Source organism: Mollisia scopiformis (genome assembly GCF_001500285.1).
Source record: "Mollisia scopiformis unplaced genomic scaffold LY89scaffold_14, whole genome shotgun sequence".
Lineage (NCBI taxonomy): Eukaryota > Fungi > Ascomycota > Leotiomycetes > Helotiales > Mollisiaceae > Mollisia > Mollisia scopiformis.
This window is the reverse complement of record NW_017263594.1, coordinates 863,692-881,012: the sequence shown is the minus strand read 5'-3', so window position 1 is coordinate 881,012 and position 17,321 is coordinate 863,692. Positions and strand designations below refer to the sequence as shown.

At 48.3% G+C, this 17,321-nt stretch overlaps 7 protein-coding genes across 7 annotated transcripts; 3 read left to right on the top strand and 4 right to left on the bottom strand.

Annotated features, from left to right (window-relative positions):
• Positions 1–259: 259 nt before the first annotated feature.
• LY89DRAFT_735059 (amidase signature enzyme) lies at positions 260–1,949 on the top strand (the record flags this gene model as incomplete). Its single annotated transcript, XM_018219971.1, has 4 exons — positions 260–399; positions 444–694; positions 798–942; positions 986–1,949. 4 exons carry the CDS (start codon positions 260–262, stop codon positions 1,947–1,949), a joined length of 1,500 nt encoding a protein of 499 aa, XP_018070271.1.
• Positions 1,935–3,565, bottom strand: LY89DRAFT_647962 (FAD dependent oxidoreductase). Its single transcript, XM_018211981.1, has 2 exons — positions 3,259–3,565; positions 1,935–3,207 (listed from the first exon to the last, which is right to left on the bottom strand). The coding sequence occupies exons 1-2, from the start codon at positions 3,520–3,522 to the stop codon at positions 2,035–2,037; spliced, it is 1,437 nt and encodes a 478-aa protein (XP_018070270.1). The 5' UTR covers positions 3,523–3,565; the 3' UTR covers positions 1,935–2,034.
• Positions 3,566–5,107: 1,542 nt separating this feature from the next.
• Positions 5,108–5,784, bottom strand: LY89DRAFT_98930 (uncharacterized protein). The gene is made up of 3 exons (XM_018223561.1): positions 5,499–5,784; positions 5,353–5,434; positions 5,108–5,305 (listed from the first exon to the last, which is right to left on the bottom strand). Exons 1-3 carry the CDS (start codon positions 5,694–5,696, stop codon positions 5,220–5,222), a joined length of 366 nt encoding a protein of 121 aa, XP_018070269.1. The 5' UTR covers positions 5,697–5,784; the 3' UTR covers positions 5,108–5,219.
• A 1,270-nt stretch (positions 5,785–7,054) lies between these two features.
• Positions 7,055–8,580, top strand: LY89DRAFT_98879 (uncharacterized protein). The gene has a single exon (XM_018223560.1). The coding sequence runs from the start codon at positions 7,238–7,240 to the stop codon at positions 8,147–8,149; it is 912 nt and encodes a 303-aa protein (XP_018070268.1). The 5' UTR covers positions 7,055–7,237; the 3' UTR covers positions 8,150–8,580.
• Positions 8,581–8,777: 197 nt separating this feature from the next.
• LY89DRAFT_647959 (NADPH--cytochrome P450 reductase-like protein) lies at positions 8,778–12,477 on the top strand (the record flags this gene model as incomplete). The annotated part of the gene is made up of 6 exons (XM_018211980.1): positions 8,778–9,362; positions 9,409–9,849; positions 9,900–10,303; positions 10,349–10,922; positions 10,978–11,540; positions 11,596–12,477. The coding sequence occupies exons 1-6, from the start codon at positions 9,011–9,013 to the stop codon at positions 12,475–12,477; spliced, it is 3,216 nt and encodes a 1,071-aa protein (XP_018070267.1). The 5' UTR covers positions 8,778–9,010.
• A 10-nt stretch (positions 12,478–12,487) lies between these two features.
• LY89DRAFT_647957 (uncharacterized protein) lies at positions 12,488–13,265 on the bottom strand. Its single transcript, XM_018211979.1, has 2 exons — positions 13,130–13,265; positions 12,488–13,080 (listed from the first exon to the last, which is right to left on the bottom strand). The coding sequence occupies exon 2, from the start codon at positions 12,958–12,960 to the stop codon at positions 12,727–12,729; it is 234 nt and encodes a 77-aa protein (XP_018070266.1). The 5' UTR covers positions 12,961–13,080; positions 13,130–13,265; the 3' UTR covers positions 12,488–12,726.
• A 2,201-nt stretch (positions 13,266–15,466) lies between these two features.
• LY89DRAFT_587057 (uncharacterized protein) lies at positions 15,467–16,972 on the bottom strand (the record flags this gene model as incomplete). Its single annotated transcript, XM_018209403.1, has 1 exon — positions 15,467–16,972. The coding sequence occupies one exon, from the start codon at positions 16,970–16,972 to the stop codon at positions 15,467–15,469; it is 1,506 nt and encodes a 501-aa protein (XP_018070265.1).
• Between the last annotated feature and the right edge of the window lie 349 nt (positions 16,973–17,321).

Genomic DNA, 17,321 nt, shown 5'->3' with positions numbered 1-17,321 from the left:
ACTCGATTTTGCTGAGCTTTCCTCTCTCTTCCATTCTCCTATTGTCCCTTCGCTGTCGAGTACTTCTCGGTACACAATGTTGGCGCGCAGATTAAGAATAGCTTCCTTGGTCTGTAGCATTCTGTGTCCCTCAATCGTCCGCAAACCGTTGTCCACGTCCCCTAATCCTTCTTTGGTCGACAACCAGTTGTTATTCTCCCCTCTGCACCACTTCCCCGTCCTTCCCGGTGACCAGAGCAAAGATGGGGCAGATTTTCCAATGCCTCTATGCAACGGCTTCAAACTCGAAGAAGCGTCCATTGACGAGCTGCAAGAAGTAATGTCGAGTGGCAGATTGACCGCCGTTCAAATAGTGTCCTGTTATGTACAGAGAATCCAACAGACAGATAAATATCTCAGGTACGTGCAATTACTCAGACATGAACCGCACTGATAGAGTCCAGAGCAATCATGGAGCTTAATCCCGACCTATTCGATATAGCAGCTTCTCTAGACTACGAACGAAAGCAAGGACATGTTCGCGGGCCACTTCATGGCATTCCCTTCCTTGTCAAAGACAATATAGCCACGAAGGACAAGATGGAAACCACTGCTGGTTCGTGGGCGTTACTTGGCTCAATCGTACCACGAGATGCGTTCGTGGTGCACAAGTTACGAGAAGCTGGGGCGATATTGATGGGGCATGCTACCATGAGTGAGTGGGCAGATATGAGATCGACTCTATACTCCGAAGGCTATTCTGCCAGAGGGGGGCAATGTCGGTCACCATATAACCTTACTGTGAACCCTGGTGGAAGCAAGTTCTGGCAGTGGAGTTGCTGTGACTGCAAATATGGTCCCATTTACTTTGGGTACAGAGACCGATGGTAGTATCACCAGTCCAGCAGATAGGAATGCATTAGTAGGTGTCAAGCCTACTATTGGCTTAACAAGTCGTGATGGGTAAGCGTTTGTGATACTTTAACGTCAAAGCTAATGACACCAGTACAATACCCGAGTCTCACAACCTCGATACAATTGGGTGCTTGGCTAAAACTGTTCGAGATGCTACCTATTGCTTAGATGCCATCTATGGTCCAGATATCCGCGACAACTACACTTTGGCCCAGGAAACCCCGATTAACGGCTACACTCCTTTCCTTAGTACAGCAGTAGCTCTCAAGAATGCCACATTTGGCATTCCATGGCTCTCGTTCTGGCAATACGCTTCTCCATTCCAGCAATCTCATCTCCTTAACTTCATCTCCTTGATTCAAGAAGCAGGTGCCACCATTGTGAACAACACCGAGCTGCCTTCTCGCTCCCGCATTGTTCCTTCTTACGGCTGGGACTGGGACTATGGTATCGTCCGGGGATATCCTAATGAATCTGAGTATACAGTCGTAAAAGTGGATTTCTACAACGACATTGCCCGATATCTGTCCGAGCTTAACAATACCGATACTCGCTCACTGGAAGATATCGTTCGATACAACATTGAAAATGTGGGCTCCGAAGGTGGTATCCCGACTTTGCATCCAGCATTTGAGTCTGGACAAGATAGCTTTCTAGCGTCACTGGCAACGAAAGGAATCATGGACGAAACATATTGGCAAGCACTTTCATTCGTCCGTCGTACGTCGAGGGAAGATGGGATAGATGCCGCTTTATACAATAAGGGCAACGTCCTCGATGCATTGCTTGTACCTTTTGATGTAAGTCAAGCTTGCAGTGTTGCTGCTCAGGCCGGGTATCCTATGATTACTATTCCAGCTGGGGTGGATCAAGCGAGTGGAATGCCATTCGGAATGGCATTGATGGGTACGGCGTGGAGCGAGGGAAGTTTGGTGAGGTGGGCGAGTTCCTCGGAGGATTTGGCGAAAGGAACGCAATTTGGAAGGGAAAGTGAGTGGATGAGACCAAAATGGTGGGGTTACAGGAGGAGGAACGTGCCGGTAGAGAATATTTAGATTCTGTCTCTATATCCAAGATCTTTATCCAAAGATCCAAAATACACTGTACACATCCAACATCATCGCCATGCATTACTCAATATCACAGGGGTATTCCCTTCCAATCAGCGACCTGGACATCCTCCAACATTTTTGCCTTCTCCACCCTCTCTTTACTGATCCTATGCACAGACGGTAAGTCAACCTGATCATCCTTTCTCCCCATCATCAACTCAACCACAGCCTTTGCAGACAAAAAGGCATTCGGCATTCCATGCCCCGTATACGCCGCACAGATCCACAACCCCTTATCTCCCCCAAGTCCAAGCTCCTCACTTACTTCCCCAACCCACGGCCTATCATCCCTGCTAAATCCCATAATCCCACTCCACTCATACGTAGCCTCCAAAGGCTTGCCTTCATTCCGTAAATCGAGCACCAAGCTGATTTCCCTCTTCAGATACTCAGCGGCTGGAGGATCGATATCCGAGTCATCAGAAACACCTAGCCCGGCATTCTTAGCATACGACCGTCCGCCTCCGAACATGAGCTCGCCGTTTCCACCAGAAGGGCTGTATGGGCGTTGGACTAGATAGTCGTCTCGATGTCCGTTCTGGTCTCCGTTCCCCATGAAACCGTACGAGTACTCCAACGGCGCATTCTCATTCCCAGGCCACATTGCCTTAGGTGGAACCAGACTACTCATCTCACCTCTAACGGGGACGATGATATCGCTGAACGAAGGGAGGAGGTAGGATGTATATGCATTAGTAGCGAGCAAGACCTGTTTGGCGGAGATCATACCGCGCGGTGTATGCACGATCCAAGACCCGTCTTCTGCTTTTTGAAGATGGGTTGCTGGTGTTTTAGTCTGTAGATTAAACGCCGGTTTAACAGGGTTGTTCAACGAAAGTAGATTCTCTAACATCCAACACACGAGTTTGTACGGCCACACGCTTGAGGCGTGTTTTTGTACAATAGCTCCATATGCATTCGAGACACGGAGATCTTGCAGTGAAGGATTTGAAGAATCTTTCGTCACGACAGTGACAAGTTTGGCGATCTCTGGATCCGCTCTTTGGTGAGATTGATATTCGGCGAGTGCTTCTTCGAAGATGGATTTTTGCATGTAGCCGTGCACGACGGAGAGATCTCTCCAGTCGCATGCGATGTTGTTTTTGGTGATGAGGTCTTTCAGTGCGAGGTAGTTTCGCATCTCGAATGATGAGAGTTCCGGAGATCGGTCGTAGATTCCGGGTTGGCAATGACCTCCATTCTATCTCATTCTCTCAGTGTGTTTTCAGTGCTTTCTACTTGTGAGACTCACGCGACCTGTTGCTCCCCAGCATGCTTCTCTTGCTTCAAGCATTACTACAGACAACTTCTTGCTTTCTTCATTTTGAGATAGGAAGTGAGCAGCGCTCGCTCCCGATATCCCACTCCCGATGATCACTATGTCTGCTTCTGCAGGTATAGTGGGTGTTGTCCTATGACCGAGGAGGATTTTCGAGGGTTGGCTGTGCCAAAAGGCTTTGGTTGAGTTGGGCGTTGGAAGACTGGATTGTCCAGGCTTCGTCGTCGCTCCTGTCATTTCAAATATGAGCTTTGCATATAATATATATAGTGGATAAGAATAAGGAGGCCCAGAAGACAAGGACAGGAGATTGATGTGGTTTGAATAGCTGCACGTGATATGGCGGGGCAGATTTTGCTTTTCCTGAATTGGAAAGTGGGGTACGATTTGGCCTCAAGAGCAATCGACTTAAAGACTAAGCCAGATGAAAGCATAATCTCATAGCTAGTCTTTGTATCCGGAACTCTGTCTAGCTTCTAATGTACTGGGATATAGAGACCAAAAAAGCTCTTGTCACTGCAGCTCCAATAGCTCCAGCAAGCCTCGTATTCCGCGCGATGTGCGCTACTTGCGCTGCCTGCGCTGGCAGCGCTGTTTTCGTAGTACGCGCAATATGCGCTATAAGTCGACCTTCCTCGACTTCTGCTTTAATGTCTCTACCAAATTTCCCGATTGTAGATTATTGCCGCGCGTTTAACATCCTAAGTTTGCTACAGAGCTTAGTCAAGGAGATTGATGGCCACAGGCAGGAGTGGCCAGTAGATCAGCGAGCCATTCATCTGGGGGCGGCGTCATCCCAAATTTCATATGTCTCCAATCCAGTTTTCCGAACGAAATACATACACCCACTTTCTCTTAACATTTCACGATATTTCTCCTCCAAATATTACCCACCTCCGGATCCTCAGCATAAATCTGATACTCCGTGGTAACTGCTATATCTGAAACTTCCGAATCTGATGGACCACTTAAGATACTCCAAGGGGCCGAAACAGCGGCAAATTCTCTGACCAGTTCATCTTTTGAATCGTCCGCTTTCTAGTTGGCTAACGATGTAACTGAGGAACACGATTGCTTCCGAAGCGGTGCAAATCATTGAGTGTGCAAAAACGAAGGATTGGAAGAGTCTGAACGAGATACCATTGTTTGCGAGTTATTTTGACCTATAATCTTTGTACACGGCAAATCAAGCAAACTCAGACTTTCATACTGCAGCGCTACTTTCAAGTTCGCATCATGGTAGAAGCTAGTGATTCTCAGCAAGGCCCATGAAATTCCGATGGAGCTATGTATTACCTCCAACTCCACGCCATCCTGATCGGCTCCTACTTCTTCCAGATATATCACATATACCAGACATTCGATGCTTTCCCTCAAGCGTGCGTCTGGCGGGGTAGATGGATTATGAAAAGCTGCATGAGGGCGCACTACACAATGTGATTAGCTTTGGTAGTTAGCTCAACATAATCATGCTCTTTTGCCTCTTGCCGTTCCTTTGGCCGTCTTTGAGTCAAAACTTTTGAAGACAAGTATCTCATGTGGCTGCAATTAGTCCAAGTAACACCACCGATGGGTTTCCCGGTGAAAAACATTGTACGTTTCCGTCACCAAGTGTGTGTAGATATTGTCGCTTGGAATAAGATCGGAAAGGGGATCCACAGACCCAAATACCAGCAGGCCGAGTGGCCAGTCTTCAAGAGGACCGAATAAAGGTCTTCAGACACTACTGTAGACAAGCGACTGTGCGTGGAACACGCTAGTTGATGGGATGTTAGCAGATTCTCAGAGCTAGATTTGCTTCCTTTTAGATAGACAATTCAACTACAAGAATTCCCCCTACGACTCTACGAACCTTGACTTTTCTACTGTCCTTCAGCCAACGATGATCACTTGGTATTCAGGTCGCCAGTTGGAGGGCAATCTTACTTGAGGACTTACCATCTGCACTTGAGGATGTTTGGCAAATCTTCAGCAGGGAGTATCATGCGAAGTCTCTGCTCGGCCGAGCGAGGAGTAAAATCTACAGCTTCAGCAAGCTAGAGGATGATCAGCTGGTGTTATACATACCAAGATGAACGCCTTGAACTGGTTGGGGGGCTTTGCCTGTTCCGCGGGGCAATGATGAAAAGGCTACCTCTCTGCGTCTGACCTACGAAAATTCGGATCAGTTCGTTTGTTACCCATCTTGAAAGCTTTTCACAAGAAGCACATACATCATGAGTGAAGGCCATAACCGTCATTCCCGCCATATCGTGTTCAAATCTTTGCAGTGCTTTCCCAAACTTACGTAAGTTGGATTTGGTGGTAATAGCCTTCAGAGCATCCAGAAGTTCGAAGTACTTTTCCTCTCGCTTTCTGTGGTTTGCTGCTTGCTTTAACTCGTGATCTGCCGCCAATTGGGACTGAATCATTGATTTGACCTGTATCAGTATCAATTCATCGCTTAAAGTATCTTGATCCAATTGCAGTAGGTCCAGTATATTATTGTATCGGACGTTGAATGGCTTCCATAGAAGCTGTCCAATGACAACAGGGGTACGTTATAATCTTGGTATCGCATGTTAGGTACATGAACTGGAAGGAGTAGGTCTAGCCAGTTTTCGAGCCTCCAAAAACACCTGTTGAGTAGTTTGATGCTCTTGTGCTGGGTCTGCAGCCTCGACCATTCTGGATGAAATTCAAAGGGTCTTGACCTCTGAGCCGACCGCTTGCAGTGATGACATGAACTGCGAGATCACAAAGGAAATCTAGTCCCGTTTCCGAGGGTAGATATCCAGATGAAATATCGCCAGAGATTGAAACTTGCGGAGATGTGCTTGTGCTGTGGTACGTGGCTGAGCACAATCCTTGCGCAAACGCCTGAAAAACAAAATATTGCCGCTCCCACAGCGTGACATCTTTGTAGACCAATCCTCACTGTCTCACTGTGCACCTTGTGAGAGGTGGGAAGCCTGATCGTCAGCCCAAGCGCTACTGGCTCATTGGGACAACAGGGATGAGTTTTAGATACAATACTGGGGTAAAGGAGGCTTCGATTGATAGCTACCAAGGTACAGTTCCGCCTCGCCAGAAGCCATGACATGAATGTCATTCTTCGCTCCATGGTATAAAATGTTAAACGCGCTATATACTTTGATCAAAGTAAATATCACTACTACCATAGAACCGAGACGAAAACTCTCCTTGAATCTTGAATCTTGCCACAACCGGGTTTGCCACACTGGTCACGTGTGGCTGACACGGATTCCAATTGTGCTTCACTCTGCTTCTAGAATTAAATGAAATAATGCATCTTCCGGATCTCCTGAACTACGTCTCGACCGCTCCTCTAAAGAGTTTATTCACCGTACCTGACGGGACTTGCAGAGCAAAGCACGTGACTATTTAGCGCCAAGCCGCTCGTCTATTCTTAGGTATGCATAATTTCAGGCGAAGTTCTTTCATCCCTCATTCCACCACACTCAACGAGCCTCCTCATTCCAGGACACTTCCGCTGTCTTACATCATTATGGTTCGCATAGTCTGCCCATAGCCCTCGAGGCGTCCAACCGGTGTTTGGTTGTTAGTCTTCGGACCCCGAATCTTCACAATGTGTTTCAGCCAATGCTATTTGCAATCGACATCAGTGTGTCAGCTCTGGAAATGTACCTAAGTATGTGAGCGAGGAGTCCTAGAATTCTCGAGCTGAGAAGGACTGATTTAGTTTTGGCACTTTAAAGTAGTCTGAAAGTAGGTGAGCCTCAACCTCGCCACCGCCCTGCTGATATGAGTTTCGATCGTGGCTGCCTTGCTTGTTGTCCTTTTGATATTAAATAAAGATCACCTAGTAATTTCGGAATCATGTAAAAGACACGATATCCTCAATTATCAATGCCCTTTGGAGATCACTTTCCATTGTTCGCATCTTTATGTACCTACTCTACAAGCCATTCCCCTCGAGCTAGATTTCGCAATGCAGCTCAACAAGCAGAAGACAATCTTAGTGGTCTCGGAAAAGGACAATACGGATGAGCCAAGCAGAAGAACTGGAGATATCTGGACACAACTTGTAGCACATCTGCGCTCAACAGCCCCGCCGCGATCCATCTTACACCCGTTCAAAGTTCTACAAGCGGATCCCTGGAAGAATTTTAAGATCGACATTCAACTCGAGAAAGCTGTGCACGGATACTTGACACCAGATCGACAGCAAAGAGCATCCCTTCTTGTTTTCGGTGTTCAACTTGTATCTCAACGACGAAAAACACCCTTCAAGCGCTTGACACTAGAAGCAAAGTTGATGGAAACACAAGGGTCTCCATCTTCGCGCCCCGAAGTTCTCGCTCATGCACCATTCGTATTCGAAGAAGCCTTAAAAAGATGCGAGATAGAAGTTCAGAACGCGAGACGAGTCAAAGATCACGCCGCTGCCAGCTTCAATGTTGGAGGTGCCAAAATTGGCATTGGACGAGAGGTGACGAGATCCAGAACCTCACGTTCGATCCATAAATACTTTGCCAAGGGCTCTTCTGCTACCACGGTCGACGATGATGGGAAATGTTCGGGGATATGGTGGAACGTCAAACAAAGCACTATTCCAGATGCTCAAGATGATGCTGGCATCGATCCGAATTATTGTTTTGCAATTCTCCTAACGCGAGAGAGGAACGACAAAGCCGTCTTCAAAGTCAAGATCAATCTGGAAGCCCATGCTGGTTTGAGCTACCTGCTTGAGAATAAGTTCTCGCATGTCATACATGTGAAGGATTTGAACGTCGACCCGCGAACGTGGCATGTAGGGCCTTGCAGATCCATCGATCGGGAGAGACTTGGCCATTTTCTCAAGCCAGAAAATCTAGTGGCATTAACGAAGTCATCCAGATGATAATTTCTACATCGCAGCGGATTCAAGAGATCCACGGGATTGGGGCGATTTGATTTAAGTTCTTGTATTTGAATTGTGGCATAAAGGAGTGTTGGTTTTCTTGTCCTTTCGTTTCTATTGCTCGTACTGCTAGTGCCATCATTTCGTTTCAATATGATGTTTTTATTTCTCCTCACTTCACTGAGCTTAATGCCAAGATTTGGAGGACTAGAGTCATCAGCTCCTAAGACAGTGGCGCTTGCAGAGCCCCAGAAGTTATGTAGTGTCACCTCCTCGAAAGCTTATCGGCATTCTCATTGGACGTAGGAAAGAAACCAACAACTCCCTCATCCTCTGTCTCTATAGCTTGCCAGCATTTCCTTTCTCTGGATTCATGCGATGCAGATATTGGTGTGGCAAGTGCTTGAAGAATGATGTATAGTAAGCCGTTTACATGACATGAGAAAAGTAGACAATGGCATGCGCGCTACAATTGCACGGATATATCTATGAACCCGCAGCTCACATCACACAAGGCTGGATGTGTGGCTAAGCCACATTACAAACGGGGAAATCGGTTCGGCGTGCATGATGCACAGCTCGTAAGCCAATCAGAGTTTACGAATGATCGCTAAACGGACGCCGGTCAGCATCGAGCTGTCTTAATTAGGAAACCTATTCGTTCGACGATAATCCTTTGCCTCAGCTCTTTTACGCCGCATGGGACGACGTTTTTGACGTCGCTGATCGGGATTGACTATGACCGATGGTCTAGCATATATATTTACAGTTCGATGTCTAAGCTGGAATTCCACATCTCATAGTTATTCTTCTTCTTAAACACGGCTATCCCTTGGGTCATTGATAAAATCGGAGACAATCATGACCGAACCGGTGCCAGGACCCAAAGGTCTCCCCTTTGTGGGAAACATGTTCGATCTAGTAGATGAAGAAGCACCACTTCGCGCGCTAGAACACCTGGCCGAGCTGTACGGTCCAATCTACAAGCTGCAGAGAAAAGGCACCAGGGTACTAGTTGTCAGCTCGATCGCCATGGCAGAAGAATTATTCGACGAGACCAGATTTCGGAAAATGCCACCATCTGCTCTGGCAAAGGATTCAGAGAAACCTGCAGGTCTGTTCACGGCCGCAAGTGATGATCCTGACTGGGGAGAAGCACATCGGATACTTGTTCCAGCATTTGGGTCAATGGCTATTGAAGCCATGTATCCTGGTTAGTGGAGCAAATTATCGTGTGTTGCTAGGACTGACGGGAACAGAAATGCAAGATATTGGAAATCAATTAGTTCTAAAATGGGCGCGAATGGGGCCAAACACCCCAATTTCAGTCACAGATGATTTTACTCGTCTTACATTAGACACAATAGCACTCTGTGCCATGGACTTCAGGTTCAACTCGTTCTATACAGAGCAGATGCACCCGTTTGTCAACGCGATGGTAGGAATGCTGACAGAGTCGGGCAATCGTATGGCAAGACCTGCAATTGTGACTAGCATGATGAGGAAGACGAATGCGAAGTTTAACGAAGATCAAGAATACATGTTCAATATCTCACAGGAGCTTGTCCGTCATCGAAGAGAAAATCCAACTAAGAAGAGGGATCTATTGAATGCTATGATCAATGGCACGGATCCAAATTCCGGGAGCACGATGAGGGATGATTTGATCATTGCGAATATCATTACGTTCCTGATTGCTGGTGAGTTTCCTCCATCTCTAAGACAAGTCCAGATCTAATTCCAAATGCAGGCCATGAAACAACATCAGGACTCCTCTCCTTCGCCTTCCTCAACATGCTCCAAAATCCACAAGCATACTACGCAGCTCAGCGAGAAGTCGACGAAGTAATTGGTCGAGATCCCGTAACTGTCGATAAACTAAGCAAGCTTGAGTACCTCAATGGTGTCCTCCGTGAAACACTTCGTCTCACACCCACAGCTCCAATAATCTCTAAGCAGTTGGTCGCCGGATGTACCGGTTCAAGAGCAACATTGGGGAATGGCAAATATGCTGTTGAGCCAACTGACAAGCTTATGGTCCTCATCGGGGCTATGCAACGAGATCCGAGTGTCTATGGTGAAGATGCCAATGAGTTTCGACCGGAGAGGATGATGGGCGAGAGTTTCAAGAATCTACCAAGCGCAGCTTGGAAGGTATGTAGCTGGTGGATTGCTCGATCGCTGCTGACTTCTCAACAGCCATTTGGAAATGGAGTGCGAGCATGTATCGGGCGAGCTTTTGCATGGCAGGAAGCATTGATGGTAACAGCGATGCTCCTACAGAACTTCGACTTCCAACTCGATGATCCTTCTTACAAGCTCCGCATCAAGCAGACACTGACGATAAAACCTGCCAATCTGAAAATGCGCGCTACTATTCGACACAAAATGGAAGCAGTCGATTTGGAGCGCTCTCTTCGAGGAGTTTTGAGCATGAGTCCACGGCCTTCGACCAGTACCCATAGATCGACAACACCAACATGTCCAGGAGGAGAGAAGCCAATGACGGTATTATATGGGTCTAATACCGGCACTTGTACCGATTTTGCTCAACGACTGGCTAGCAATGCTGCATCCCATGGTTTCAAAGCTACGGTCATGGAAATGGATGCTGGTGTTTGCCATATCCCTAAATCTCAACCTGTGATTGTCATCACGGCTTCGTATGAAGGTCAACCACCAGATAATGCCAAGAAGTTCATCAGCTGGCTTGAGCATGCGCCATCTGATTCCTTGAACGGTGTCCAATATGCTGTGTTTGGTTGTGGGCATCGTACGTCTTTCTTCAGGCATCTTCATAGTGTGTACACCAGCTGACGAACATATAGGCGACTGGACATCAACATTCCAACGAATTCCAACTTTAGTTGACACTTGTATGGAGAAATGTGGAGCTCAGAGACTCGTTCAAAGAGGCGTTTCAGATGCATCACAGGGCAACATGGCGACAGACTTCGACGAGTGGATGGATCAGCATCTATGGCCGGCCCTAGGCTCAACTGGCCTTGTTAGTACTTCCGATACAAAGACCACAGCAGACGCAGACTTCGACATATCCACTCAGTCAGGAATTACCAGCTTCAGACAAGACGTACAAAACGCCACCGTCCTCGAAGCCAGGGTTTTGACAGCGCCAGGCGAGCCCCAGAAACGACATTTGGAAGTCGAACTCCCTGAAAATATGAATTACGAGTGTGGAGATTATCTCGCTGTTCTGCCCGTCAATTCTGAAGAGAATGTTCGTCGAGTCATGTCGCGTTTCATACTCCCTTGGGATTCAACAATTGTTATCAAGGGCCACAACTTCGGATTTCTGCCTCCGAATACGCCATTGTCGATTCGAGATATTCTCGCCGGACATGTTGAGCTTTTCGAGCCAGCTAGTAAACAAGTACGATACCACCTCTCCTCCCATTTTGTATTTCTCACCCTAATGTCTCCTCCAGATTCTCCAAGTCTGCGCCAGCTCCACCCCAGACGCAGAGCTAAAATCCCAGCTCCGAACCCTAATCTCCGACCCCTCAACCTACACAACCGAAGTCCTCACAAAACGCCTCTCCCTGCTCTCCCTCCTCGAACAAAACCCCTCAATAACTCTCTCCTTCCCCGCTTACCTCCAATCCCTCACCCCCCTCAAAGTCCGTTACTACAGCATCTCCTCTTCCCCTCTCTCCTCGCCCCAAAAATGCACCCTAACATACAACATCCTCTCCTCGCCGTCCCTCTCCTCCCCAACTACAGTCTACAACGGCGTCACAGGGACTTATCTCTCTACCCTACGTCCTGGAGATCAAATCAAAGTGTCCGTCCGGCCGTCGACGAAAGCTTTGTTTCATCTCCCGCTGAATGTGGCGGAGACGCCACTCTTGATGTTTTGCGCTGGCACGGGGTTAGCGCCTTTTAGGGGGTTCGTGCAGCAGCGGGCTATGATGGCGCCGAGTCGGAAGTTGGCGAAGGCTGTGTTGTTCGTGGGGTGTCGGTCCGAGGAGAAGGATCGGTTGTATAAAGAGGAGTTTGATGAGTGGATGAAACAGGGAGTGGTGGATGTTAGGTATGCGTTTAGTAGGGAGGAAGAGAAGAGTGAGGGGTGTAGGTATGTGCAGGATCGGATGGTGAGGGATCGAGATGTGTTGGTGGGGTTGTGGGACGCGGGGGCGAGGGTTTATGTTTGTGGGGGGAGGGAGTTTGTTAAGGGGGTTGGGGAGGCGGCTAGGGGGATTGTGAGGGAGGAGTTGGGGGCGAGGGGGGTGTCGGTCAGTGGGGAGGAGCTGAAGAGGACGTTTAGAGAGAAGATTGCTGATAGGTGTGCTACGGATGTTTTTGGATAGATGATGGGAACGGGGGAAAGCATGGAGGTAATGTTGACAATTTCTTTGCAGATCTATGTTTAGCTCTTGATTGTATGCAGCAGCACAGGTCTAAGAACGCCAGTTATGCAGATGCCTTGCAATCTGTCCCCACATTTATATATCTTTCTGCCCATCTCCCAAATAACAAGCAAGTGCTCCTTCCTATCCCCTTCTCCACAATCCATCCTTCTTCCTCATTCTTTCCAGTCCACCTCAAATCCCAGCGACTCATTTTTTCAAGGCCCGACCCTTAATCAACTCCCTAATCTCCCCCAAAGTCGTCTCCCTCCCAACCTTAACCTCATTTCTCAACTCCTGCAGCACTCTCACATGCTCCTTCTTCAAACTCTCGAGATCCTCATCTAGTCTCTGATGCCAAGGGTACAGTACAAAGACCTGGAATGCGAGGGCCGAGGAGGCGATCACGAAGTTCGTGACGGAGAAGCGGCGGGCTATTAGCATCTTGGGTGCTTGGTTTGAGGTCCTGGGGAGAATTGGTAGTGTGTTGAAGGTGGACTTGAGGTCACGTGCAGTGATGCTTTTGTTTTTGGTGGAGGACCGGAAGTGGATGCGGCTCTGCTGCTGCAGATAAGTTATTCGGGGAATCAAGAGTGGGGGCGTAAAAACCTACGTTGATTATCCTTTTCTTTTCAGATTTCTTTTTCAATATCCACGAGGTATGTGTCCTCAACTAATCCAGTCCAAGAAGTACAATATGTCAAGTCGTCACCAGAACCTTCCTTTCTTTCACTTTCTGATTCTTCGTCTCATTGTTTGGATGCAGGAGAAGGAACAACAAAGAGAAAGAAATTTCTTGGTGTCGTGTCTTGTCTTGTATCGAAATAGTGGGACCGGGTGGGTTCGGGACGTGATAATCAGGTGATTGTTGCAGGAGGCTGAGCCGAGGCCCTGGGTGAGACAGGGGTGGATGGATCTTATCTTATCTATTATGATTTAAGGTTCGCGTTTTGGTTTACAGGGACTCTTTCCTTTCTCTGGTGGGATTTCACAGGTGTGTTTTTCAAAGTCGATTTCTAGCTGCATCTGTGACCTCCTTTTCCCCCTAACTGTAAGTTCCGGAGTACTTCCAAAAAAAGGAAAGAGTTTCTTCCTGAAAAGTCAATTTTCTTCTCTCCTTTTTCTCTTGCAATTCAACTGCCTTCTTGCGTCATTTTGGAATGCACAGTTATTTGCTCTCTTAATTGCATAACACTAGTCCAGGTGCAGGACATCCTTCAAAGGTGGTCCCCGCTGTCACACAGCCTCCTGTTTCTCCCACCAGCACAAGACTAGATCGATAGTTGGCTTCCATGCGCATCCTTGGTTCGGTTCTCGATACGTATCTGCATGCCCATCATCTTGAAAAGTGTAGCAATTGACACCAATTGCAGACACTCACAGCCCATCGTCAAATTCCTTAGCTGGAGCAAACCATCTTGCTAGCGTATAATCAGTCTCATTCACACACATCCCACCATCCGAGACCCAATAGACAAACCTATCCTCCGCATCAAGTAAACGTCAACAACCCATTGCCGCAGCGACGACTTTCCTACTTACCCCTATTCAAAGCGAGAAACTAAAGTTTGTTTACATGTCAACAACCATCGTCGCAGCGACCATCTTCCGCTTACCCCTATTCAAAGCGAGCAACCAAGTCAACAGGCGTCAAAAGCCCATGGTCGCATCGATCACCACTCTTCGACAGCCCTTACTCGAAGCGAGAACCCCCTTAAACGAATTTTTACGTTATATCTCCGATTCCCATGAACTAGCATTCAGATTGACGATGGATCGCTGGGGTATTGGTTTTCTGAATCCAACTGATATCTAAGCAAGTACTACAGGTTGTTGTACCTTGACAACCCCCCTTTGCCGTCTCTGGCGCCCCGCCTCACCATTCAAAGAGCTTTTCTCTACAAGCAAATCCTTGCAGTCTCATCCATTTTGATGAAACATCACAGCAACCCAACCTTATCTCCCTTTCAAACCATTCTTTTCAGCTTAACCATGAAACAGAGTATTCTACAGCCACAGACCTGCATCTACATATGCAACCTCTTTCTCAACCACTTCCCAATAATCAGAACACCAAACGCCACTAATCCCTCTTCCACCAGATCTGCAACCTCCTTCCCAACCAAGCTTCTTCAAGATAAACGCCATATTCCCTACGCCACCCGCATCTACCGCCCTCCTCTCAACTCGGCCCACTCCCTTCTCTCCACTTATCTATCCTCACAACAACCCACTACCGCCTCCCTCCCACTCAAACCTGCCATCTCGCCAAGATTACACGCCACCCGCCCACATCAGCGACCTCTATCCCAACCCATTCCCGTAACTTAAAACACCAACATGCATCTTCTAGAACATCGAATCGGCGGCAAACTAAGCTTGCCGCCAGCCAGCGCTTATCTCTGTGTTTCGGATTACTGACTGCATGTATCGTATGCAGGACCGGGAGCCAAGATGGTGGGTGGATGGGTGGATGGGTGGGTATCGAGGCGTTGGGGAATTAAGCGCTGGGTGTTGGATGATCGGCCGCATGGTGGAGGTTAGGAGTGGGTTTTGGAGGTGTTGGATGGGGAAGGGTGGGGGATGGATATGGAGATGGAGATTTGAATGATGAGGGGAGGTGTGAGTTGTGAGTGAGTGATGATTGAGTGAGTACTAGTAGTGAGTTAGTGAAAGTTCAAGTCATGTGGTGAAAAATCACGAGTGATGGAGAAAAAAAAGAGGATATATTACAAATTTCCATTTTGTGCTCTCGTTCTCAATAAAACAGCGAGTTCTCTAGCTATCATCAAGTCGTAAAAAGGAGTCATTCCCTTCGTTCTTTCGTTTCTTTCCGTTCCATCCATGGTATCATTCTCCCCCCATTTGCAACCCACTTAACGCCAGTGAAAAGCAAAAAATCAAATGCCATAAATCCACAAGATCCAAACAGCGACTCCCATCCATCCACTCACTCAATCTCACCCTCAGCATCAGCATCTTCTTCCTCGTCCCGCTTGCTACCAACAACCAACCGATAGCCACCACCAACACGCTCCTCAACGATGCGTTCCTTGACAGCCCAGTTAATAAGAAGCACATCTCGACCCTGATCAACACCCGTCTCGCCCGCTGCCGCCGCACGCTCCAAATGCTTCCCCACATGCTCCATCCTCTCATCCCAACAATTCGGGCCCTCGAACGTAACACTGCACTCCCGAACCGGACATCTCAACTGTCCCGGCGCCTGTCTCTTAACCTTCAAGCAGCTCACCTGCAGCTCCTTCAACTCCTTCTCCCAGTTCTCATCGACCTGCTTCTTGCGCTTGACCGAGTGGGGAGCATGCATGCGTCTCAGATGCTGGGTGAATAGGTCCTTGCGGTTGAACTCCGCGCCGCCGGGCTTCGAGGCGTTGACTTTGGCGCAGGAGCCAATCTCACAGATCCAAGCCGTTAGATTGAGGTGTTGGGAAGAGACGTGACGCTTCCATTCGTTCTTGGAGGCGAAGGTCGAGGCGCAGCCCGCGAAGGAGAAGACGCAGATGAAGGCACGGGTGTGGGTTGATGCCATGTGGCGGGCGAGCTGGGTGACATCTTTGAAGGGAGGTGCGTCGCAGGACTTGCAGGTTATCTTGGAGTTGGTGGTGGATGACTTGGGCTTGCTGACTCGGCTGCTGTTCTTCTTGGGGGTAGGCTTGGTGGTGGAGGTCGTTGAGGGACGCTTGCGGGTGCGGGTGCTGCGGGGTGTGTATTCGGTGTCGGAGGCTGGGTCGACTTCGATGGCGTCTTGGTCGTTGTCGATTTCTCCTTCGGCATCGATATCAGAGGTAGCGTCGTCGCCGGCTTGGATAGAAGTGTCCTCGGGTGAGTTGATGTCCTTGATGGATGAACCGACTGCGGAATCTGTGTGATAGTGGTAATCCTGAGCTTCTTGGTGACGATACTCGGTCTTGACTTGTTGCTTCTCGGCTTCCATGTTGTACTCAGACTTGAGATTCATCTCTTCGTAACCTTCGTCGGCATCGAACGTGACTTCTTGTGGATCGGCGAAACCTTGGACTTGGCTCATGTTGACGCACGAGTTGCCGGGTGCTTGAGCTGTAGGAAGGGAATAGTGCTGATAGTGACTTGGCGCAAGAGGGGGAGCGGACTCGAACGGTGGGGGTGAGTTGGCATAAGTAGGAGGAGAATTGGCGTAAAACTCCATACCACCATGCATCGCATACTCTTCTTGACCTGGGGAATAATAGCTCCAGTCTGGGTCCGTAACTGGGCTTTGAGCACTTGTAGCATTCGAAGACAATCCTTGTGACAGAGATGGAGAAGCGTGTCTCATGAATGCAGCTTGAGGAAGTGATTGAATGGGCGCGCCAGTTTGGCTGTAACCATGCGCAAACACTTGACCACCATTGATCGGAGCAGCGTTGAAGAGAGGCAGTTGCGACTCCTTGCGCGACTCGTTGAAAAATCTACTCATTGGGGCTTGGTGTTGATATTCTTGAGTTTGAAGCTGTAGATCTTGTTGGACTTGGAAGGCCATGTGAGCGGGGCGCTGGTTGTTGACTTGAAGGCCAAGCATGGAAGGATCCATTTGATTGACAGACGGATCGAACGAGGACCAGGCGCCTGTCATACTCAACTCATCTTGTCCGTGAAGTTCCTCCTGTGGCATATTATCGTGGAAGAAGGGCGGTCCTCCATATCCGTATTGATTGTGATTATACGCCATGGCGCGAAGGTGGATGGAGAATTATCTCGCAACGTAATATCTGAAAAGTAGAAGGTGAAAGGGATTGAAAGGATCCAAAGACACGTCGGAGGTTCCA

Coding starts and splice junctions, on each gene's coding strand:
- LY89DRAFT_647962 (XM_018211981.1), bottom strand. CDS start 3,522: ATGACAGGAGCGACGACGAAGCCTGGACAATCCAGTCTTCCAACGCCC. Junction 3,208..3,258: donor GCTGGGGAGCAACAGGTCGC/GTGAGTCTCACA, acceptor AGAATGAGATAG/AATGGAGGTCATTGCCAACC.
- LY89DRAFT_98930 (XM_018223561.1), bottom strand. CDS start 5,696: ATGATTCAGTCCCAATTGGCGGCAGATCACGAGTTAAAGCAAGCAGCA. Junction 5,435..5,498: donor TTATGGCCTTCACTCATGAT/GTATGTGCTTCT, acceptor GAATTTTCGTAG/GTCAGACGCAGAGAGGTAGC. Junction 5,306..5,352: donor AGTTCAAGGCGTTCATCTTG/GTATGTATAACA, acceptor CTGAAGCTGTAG/ATTTTACTCCTCGCTCGGCC.
- LY89DRAFT_98879 (XM_018223560.1), top strand. CDS start 7,238: ATGCAGCTCAACAAGCAGAAGACAATCTTAGTGGTCTCGGAAAAGGAC.
- LY89DRAFT_647957 (XM_018211979.1), bottom strand. CDS start 12,960: ATGCTAATAGCCCGCCGCTTCTCCGTCACGAACTTCGTGATCGCCTCC.